Source organism: Podarcis cretensis (genome assembly GCF_951804945.1).
Source record: "Podarcis cretensis genome assembly, chromosome: 1".
NCBI lineage: Eukaryota > Metazoa > Chordata > Lepidosauria > Squamata > Lacertidae > Podarcis > Podarcis cretensis.
The window spans coordinates 71,367,284-71,375,894 of record NC_137170.1 but is presented as its reverse complement, the minus strand read 5'-3'; the positions used below and the strand labels follow the sequence as shown (position 1 = coordinate 71,375,894).

At 38.5% G+C, this 8,611-nt stretch overlaps 1 protein-coding gene across 1 annotated transcript; it reads right to left on the bottom strand.

Annotated features, from left to right (window-relative positions):
* Positions 1 to 1,464: 1,464 nt before the first annotated feature.
* On the bottom strand, positions 1,465 to 8,592 carry ASCL3 (achaete-scute family bHLH transcription factor 3). Its single transcript, XM_079966954.1, has 3 exons — positions 6,400 to 8,592; positions 4,476 to 4,523; positions 1,465 to 2,596 (listed from the first exon to the last, which is right to left on the bottom strand). The coding sequence occupies exons 1-3, from the start codon at positions 6,557 to 6,559 to the stop codon at positions 2,046 to 2,048; spliced, it is 759 nt and encodes a 252-aa protein (XP_079823080.1). The 5' UTR covers positions 6,560 to 8,592; the 3' UTR covers positions 1,465 to 2,045.
* Between the last annotated feature and the right edge of the window lie 19 nt (positions 8,593 to 8,611).

Below are 8,611 nucleotides of genomic sequence, written 5' to 3'. Positions count from 1 at the left end.
TAAAATGAAGATTGTCCAGAAAATGCTCAAGTCTAATGAAAAGAAATACAGTGGTACCTCGGGTTAAGAACTTAATTTGTTCTGGGGAAATTTGTTGAATATCTGAAAAGAATATGTGATGTGCAAACAACGCTGGCAGGGTTTCAAGAAGCACTGTAAAAGTTGAGATATATTGTTAAAAAGAAACAGGAGTGGGAGGGAAGTTTAATGGCAATATAAACAGAGAAATGCGTAACTGAGAAGTAAATATGGATGATTGCCAGAGAAGCTGAAGGAAGTCCAAAAAGAACTAAATTTGTGGAAATTTCGATAAAATTGTATATTTGTGTTGGAAAATTAATAAAAATTATTTATAAAAAAAAAGAACTTAATTCGTTCTGGAGGTCGATTCTTAACCTGAAACTGCTCTTAACCTGAAGTACCACTTTAGCTAGTGGGGCCTCCTGCTGCTGCTGTGCCGCTGCTGCACGATTTCTGTTCCCATCCTGAAGCCAAGTTCTTAACCCGAGGTACTATTTCTGGGTTAGCAGAGTCTGTAGCCTGACGCATATGTAACCTGAAGCATATGTAACCCTAGGTACCATTGTAAAGAAAAAACAAATGCTCAAAGTCACAGTGCACTCTGCACTATGAGCCTTTCCTCAATAAAAATATTTCTTTATTAGTTCACAAGATTTCTATACCATTTGATTGTAATAAAACATAAGAGCGGTTTACATTAAACACACACACACAAATTAAAATATATAATTAAAATAATTATCTATTAAATGTAGCTTATTGATAAAGATAAAAACTATTCAGCTAGCTGCAACCACAGTTCACTTTGAGCAGCATCTCATTTCTACTCTGCAGAAATTTATTTAAATGTGACAAATAAATAACTTTATTAACATGTATTTGGTTGAAAGAACTATTTTAATAGTTGTTTTAACTGTTGTGTTTTAATGGGTTTGTTTTAGTGCACAATTTAATTGTAGCTGTTTATTTTAATATTTTTGACAGAATTTTTTATTGTACATTTATATTTTTTGTAATTGGTTTTGCACCTATGAATTTGCCACTTTGGCAATTAAGCATGATATATATAAATAAATATTACTACTAGTAAAGCCATGTGGAAAGAGGACTTTATAAGAAGATTCAAGCTTTTTCTATATTATTGGGGGGAGGGGTGTTCCTCCGATTAGCAGTTCAAAGACCACTGAAGAAGCATCCTTCTTGGAATGTCTATATCAGTAATATTTATGATGCTCAAATCCTCAAGTAAACAATGGAACAGTACAATAAAATTGGGAGAACCTAAGGTAAGTTTGTTAGTTTCTTTATATTCTTGAAATAGAGGGAGTAACAGGAGCTGTAGACACTCCTTCAGCTTCATTTCTTCCACTCACTATCGATGTTGTGACACTTAATTGTCTCTCACTGTGTGTCTGTATAATACAACAAACTTCTTCTAAGATATAGTTTGATCATGGAACAAGGATTTATTTAGATTTCGAAAAACAAAATATCCAGATAAAATTAACTCAATATTGGCATTTCCAAAGTTAGTGTGTTTTTACAATACTGTCTTTTTTGTTGTTGCTGTTACAACAGTCAAGTGGTTTCAAGTTTATACATTCTGTGCAAACAGAAACTTTATACATTTTATCAATTTATAGAGAAACTTAAATTATATATATTTTTTAGAAATAAGTGTTAGCAAAGACAGATAGGTTACTGTTCTCAGAAAGGAGCAGAATCTTTTTATTAAAATATAACCTAAAGCATTCAGCTTGAGTTGACACATTGGTGTCCTCCCCCACCCCCTTGTAACCAAAATTAACCATGTATTACTGATCTCTCATCTCAATCTGTTAAAACGATTCCAGCCATTTCAATCATTTGAAACTTCCACACATTTTAGCAAGATTCATGTCATCACAGTCACAAGCCCTGAAATCACCACATTTTGTATAGCAAGTTCAGTCTTACAAGCATCTTTGAACAGGCAGGGTTGTCTTTGGAGCTTCCAGAGAAGACTTTATTTGCTCTCGAGCAGACTATGAAGTCCTTGGAGCGTGATCGCTTTGAGAGCTATCTTTGGGTGTGTGGTGAGCTTCCCTGCTATTCTCCTCTGAATCACTGTAAAGCACAGATTGGAGATACCTGATGTATTTAATTGCAGCTCGGAGTGTTTCTACTTTGCTGAGTCGTTTCTCTAGGTATTCGGCAGGTAGGTGATGTCTGAGTTTGGCGTAGCCTTCGTTGACACACTTTACTCTCTGCCTTTCCCTTTCGTTCCTTTTTCTGATGAATGCTGGGCCGCAAGAGTACTCGCATCTGCCAAAATTCCCACAGGGACCTTGAAACGGGAAGGCACAAGGATCGCTGTAGAAATTATCAGCCGTCAGCTGCTCTGGTGTGAAAGGAAGCAAAGGCAAATCTTCGGGGCCAGCGAGTTGGTTTGGGATCTCTGGGTAGAAATGGAGTGCAGCATAAAGGTCCCTGCAGCCAAGTCTAGACATCTGCCCAGCGTGGGAGTTGCTTAAGATTGGCAATCTGTCCATGGCATCCCAAAAGCTTCCCAAGCTGTGGTGTCTCAGGTATAGAGCTAGAAATGGAGAACTGTGTATCAGCTTTAGTGATTCATACATTGCAATAGGCTAGGTGTGATTGTCAGTATTTTTAGTGCACTTCTGATATTATGCAAATATGTGGGAGACGGTGTTGTACTGACCTATTTAAATAGAGTGTTCCATATGCAAAGGACATATTTTAAAATCAATATAAGCATAGATACTTGCAACTAGATAAATCTCTTTAGCTTTACAGTTGAGGATGTGAAATCATATGGCAGATTTTCCTAGGCAAAAACACATGCCATTGTCAGAATGACTGGTACATGAACTTCTCCATTATTCTCTGTACCCACTCATTTTCTCTGCAGTGTGTGCCTCGCTATTCCTATCACTTATGCTGATTATTAGCCCAGGGAAAGAGGGGTGTTGTCTGTGGGAAAGCTTGAAATGTGCTTAACTCTCTCACTGAAATTATTGAGGCCTACATGTATTCACCTTGATCAAATTGTGCCCCATATCTTTTAACAGAAACTCTCCTTTTCAGGCTGTGCCTAACATCAGAATTCAAAATTTGCCAACTTCTCCAGCCGAAATAATGTTGTATCTTTTATTCTGTAATATAGCAACTCAACAACTTCATATAGCAAATAATGTGAAAGGTACAGTAATGGTAAATTAATGTTTCTCATCCTCCCTTCCAATACATTATTTTTATTATAAGCAATAGTCAATAGTGTAAGAAGTTGTTTCCTTCCATTTATCAGGGATTACTGGATCAGCTTGCTAGCAAATATCAAAGTATTACTCTGACTGCGGGCATGTTATTTAATTGCATATAATCTATGTGGTTAGGATTTAATGGGAAGTTGCTTAGAGAGCAATCAATCTCCCGTAATGATTCAGGACCCACCAACTGACTTTCAGAACATGTAAGGGATGAAATTGGCTCTCCCCGTGCCTCACAATCACACTTGTCAGTTCCCACCAGCCTACTCCAGCATAGAGAATTCCATAACACACACATGTACAGAAGAACGCGCCCCCCGCAAAAAAATTGGGTCTGCAGCCTGTAATGTAGAGCAAGGAAGATTTAACTGAATTATAGAATCATAGAATTGTAGAGTTGGAGGGTCATCTAGTCCAACTTCCTCCAGTGCAGGAATCTCAATGTGTCTGGTCCCCCATCCAATTTGAAACCATACCAGACACTGCTTAGCTTTGCAAATGTGCTAGGAGTTTTATATTGCTAAACAGCAATCAATGAAACGTATTTATTGATCATGCATTATAAAAGCTGAATCAGTAAACTGTCTATAATAAAAATTGCCTATAATAAAAATGTCAATTAATGTTTGCATTTTAACATTTGGAAAGATTACTGAATTCACCAAACCTTTAACTTGAATTAGAAACCTCAGTTAACTGAATTATTTACTATGAAGTGAAGTCTCATTAATTCAAATAATTTCCTTTATTCCTTCTGAAATTTGCCTCAGTGCCTAAGACAAAACACAAGATCATAAAACAAAGCTAAGTTTTTCATTCCTAGACTTGCTTATGGTGAAATAGAAAAGAATCCCCAGAACCACAAGGAAAAATCTAAAATATTAGACAGGGACTGAACTTCAAAATTCCACACTAAAATTATGTATGTTAGTAAGCTGATTCTTATAGCACTTTTCTCTATAGATCTATTCTATAAACTAGAGCTCACAAAGTATATATTTATCATGTGCATCATTTAAATTTAACAATCTGGATTAATATTAACAAAAACCATGTAACATTTTGCTATTAGCCTCTATCTACCTTTCATTCCTTACCTGAGTTCCACAGTTCTTGTGCCTGCTGGACTGAGTCAAAAGACAGATCTAAATTTATAGTCAATTGACAATATGCAAAGTAGCTTACAGTTAGATCTGCTCTTTTCTGGTTTAGCTTCTTCCACCCACACTGCAGCTATAAAGGCAACAAATATTAGAATTATGGGATAGAAAGTGTAATGTATTAGATGGTTTTTATGGTTTCAGACAGAAGCATATTTATACACTGCCAATGTGTAAGTTGTAATAATTTACTAATTTTTATCAAATAAATGTTCATATTTACACTGTAGAAGAATTTGCTAGATCTTGAGTACTTTCCCCACATATTTCTTCAGGTGTGTTAAACACACAAATCAAATCTCAACAAATTTATTTCAGACTATCTTTATAGTTACAATAAATGCCTGTGAATGTGGATATTTACAAATCAATTTTAGAAGGCCACTGGGAAATCATAAAATGCTGACATTTCTTAGTAAAAGTTAAAGCCAGTTCACTGTCCAGTCATCACCAATTTCATAGAATCATAGAGTTGGAAGGGACCCCAAGGGTCATCTAGCCCAACCCCCTGAAATGGAGGAATCTCAACTAAAGCATCCCTGACAGATGGCCATCCAATCTCTGCTTAAAAACTTCCAGTGTCCATCACCTTCCAAGGGAGTCTGCTGCATTGTCAAACAGCTCTATCAGAAACTTCTTCCCAATGTTTAACTGGAATCTCATTTCTTGTAACTTGAAGCCATTGGTTTGGATCCTACCCTCTGGAGCAGGAGAAAACAAGCTTGCTCCATCCTCCTTGTGAAAGCCCTTTAGGTATCTGAAGATAGCTATCATATCTCCTCTCGGTCTCCTCTTTTCCAGGCTAAACATACCCAACTCACTCAATCATTCTTCATAAAGCTTGGTTTCCAGACCCTTGCTCATCTTGGTTGCCCTCCTCTGCACATGTTCCAGCTTGTAAACATCCTTCTTAAATTGTGGTGCCCAGAACTGGACACAGTACTCAAGGTGGGGTCTGACCAAGGCAGAATAGAGCAGTACTATTACTTCCCTTGATCAAGACACTGTTGATGCAGCTCAAGATACCATTAGCTTTTTTTGCTGCTGCATCACACTGTGAACTCATGTTAAAGCTTGTGGTCTACTAAAGCCCCTAGAGACTTTTCACATGTACTACTGACAACCCAGGTGTCCCCCATCCTATATTTGTGCATCTGGTTCTTCCTGCCTAAGTGCAGGACCATACATTTGTCCCTATTGAAATTCATTTTGTTAGTTTGGGCCCAGTTCTCCACTCTGTTATGGTCATCTTGAATCCCGACTCCGTCTTCTACAGATTTGGTTATGCCAAGCACTCATTTTAAATGTAATTTGTTTAGCAACTTAACTAAGCAGAAAAGTTTAGTTAGAAATTATAAGAAAAGAGCATGTAGAAATACAAGTTAAAATCAGTATTTAATGGTATAATTATTTAAGGCTGTACATGTACCTAAGATTGTGTATGGATGTAAATTAATAGTAATAATAATAATAAATAAATAAGCAGAAGAGAGCATACTATGAAATGGTAACCCCCCAACTCTGCCCCTTCTCTGCTCTCAAGTTGCCTCTTCCACTGGCAGATGATGACTAGAGCAGTAGCTGAGGAGAATTTATGATAAATCTGACCAAATACAGGTAGAGTTCATATTAAAATCTACACTGTTGGCTTATTTTCCCAACATAATTGTATCAGTACCATGTAAATCAATGTTCCACATTATGAGGTTATTTGGTTTTTGTTTACAACTCTTGGTGGTCCATCCTTGTAAGTTTATTCATGCTTTCATCACAGATGAAGCTCCCCATAATTCCACTTTACGTGGAATCCAGGTTAACATACACACAGACACCTGCTTCACACTCTCACCTAGGAGCAAGCCCACCCACAACCAGTCACCACCAATGGGGGAGTGTCCTCACCCTCATCACCCTCTGAAAGGAAGAACCCGCCCAAATAAACAACTCACCTTTGGTGTCACCCTGAGTCCAGCCCACCAGTTTCAGCTCACCACCAATGGCAAGACTCCACATAGGCAGGCTTCCCCTCTGGAAACCAGAGATAGAGAAACCGGCCACAGCTGTGTCAAAATTCTTACTCTTCATGAGTAGGGCTGGCTGGCCAAACATTCAGACTCCTCCAAAGGGCTGCTGTTCTGCAGGTACAGCAGAAAAGGGTTGGGGAGGCTAAGATGGGGTCCACCTCCCAGCCAGCAGTAGCCCATCAACGGCTACCTGCAGACCACCTGCTCACTTGACCTATATCCATCTTGACTGGCAAGTTTGGCCACATGGGTAGAGAAAGTTATGATTCTTTCCTGGGTATGTGATTCCATTTCCTCAGAGAGCGACAGCAAGCTCAGAGGGACCTTTTGGAGTGCAACCAACTGCATCCCTGTGGCAACCATAATGGAACTTATGAACAAGTGGGCAGGCAGTAGTGGTGATAGCAGCCAATACTGCAGTAATAGCTACAGCAGGCAGACTGGCCACCTATAGTGGTGTAGGTGGCAGCTGCAAGGCCAACTGGCTTGTAAACAGTATGGTGGGTCAACCACCCTTTGTGATCTGCTGTCCAGGCAAGTATCTCACCATGCCTCATTATATAGCTGGCCCTGTATGCCTTGGGCACATCAAGGCTGGACTACGATAACATAATCTGCATACAACTCTGAAAAGGTTTTGGAAACTACAAATGGAGCATGATGCTTCAGCCAGACTTCTTTCACAGGCCTATTACCGTATATGAAGCCTTTTTCTCCCAGTTCTTTTGGAGTTCAAAATACTGGTCCACACTTTTAAATATATTGGGCCTAAACTATATACGGCTTTTAAGACCTGCCATTTCCCATGCAAAGTGTCCACCTATTGTGTTACTGGCACTGTGGCCAGTATTTTATTTAGCTGGGCCTTTGGCACTGAGGAATTCATGTTGCCCTGACTATTTTGCCTTACTGCGGTACTACAGTCACTATTATACTCTGCTGCATTATGTTTTCAGTAATTGTAATGGGGCGATTTATTTTGCTTTCATTGTTGTAAGCTGCTTTAAGGGCTTTCAGGCAGAAAAGCAGTCTAAAAATAATGCTGCTTTTTAGGGAGCACCAGAGGCTACAAAATGAATGGAGGTGGTTAAAAGTACCATTGCACAAATGCAAATTTGATCACAGCTTAGGTTTTTAGGAGAAAACTTGTTTTTGCCAAGTATGTTTAGGCCAAGGAGAATTAGGGTTGCAATTCTATGGCCGCTTATCTGAGAGAAGGCCTCACTGAACTCAGCAAGTCTTAATTCTGAGCAGACGTCTATAGAATTGCAACTGAATCTAGGTTATATTCCACATAGACTCCTTGAAATCAATTGAATTAAGTCCAATGACATCAATGGGTTTACTTATATTAATGACGAACATTGGCTATCCCCCTTAGTTGGCTATGTACTTAAATTACCACCACCAAGCTAAACCTTCAAGTACTCACACTGACAAAACAAACCAGGTTTAAACACACTACCTTAGGATGAAGGAATAACAACAGGCTTTGGTCAAATCAAGTCTTAGGTATACACTCCAAAAGTGTTGTAATTACAGCATGGCTTCAAATGCATTTTAAAAGTATTGCTATGACAAAGAAATCTTTCCTTGTCCTCTTCAAATTAATGACCAATCAAGATGAATGCTCATAGCCAAAAAGAAAGAAAGCACAATGGTTTTGAAATGGTTGAGCACAGCTGTACATAGCACTGCAATGGATTCATTTTTGTTCTTGCTGAAGGACAAGATGAGCATTCCCATGCTGCTGTGGGACATTAAAAGGATTTTCAGCATCTAAAGCGAAAACACAGAAACACCCAATAAAGAAATTCAGCAACCTGTGTAAGTTTGGGGCACAGGGGAAGTATATCAGTTATGGAAACTGTGGATACTATTTGCAGAGGTACAAAGCAGCCACAACTGCAATAAGCACACTAGCTTGGTGAGGGAGATTGCCTTTTCAAGCATCAATATATTGCTTCTGGAAAACTGAAATATTCTCACAACAGAAATGCTGCTTGGACAGTAATTGTTCCAGAGGGCCCAGATGGCTAACAACTGTCTTTTTTTTTTTTTAAAAAAAAAAAGTTGCCTGCAAATCCCCCCAAAAACTTAAAACTAGCCAATTCCAGTCTTAAAACTATGAATGCCT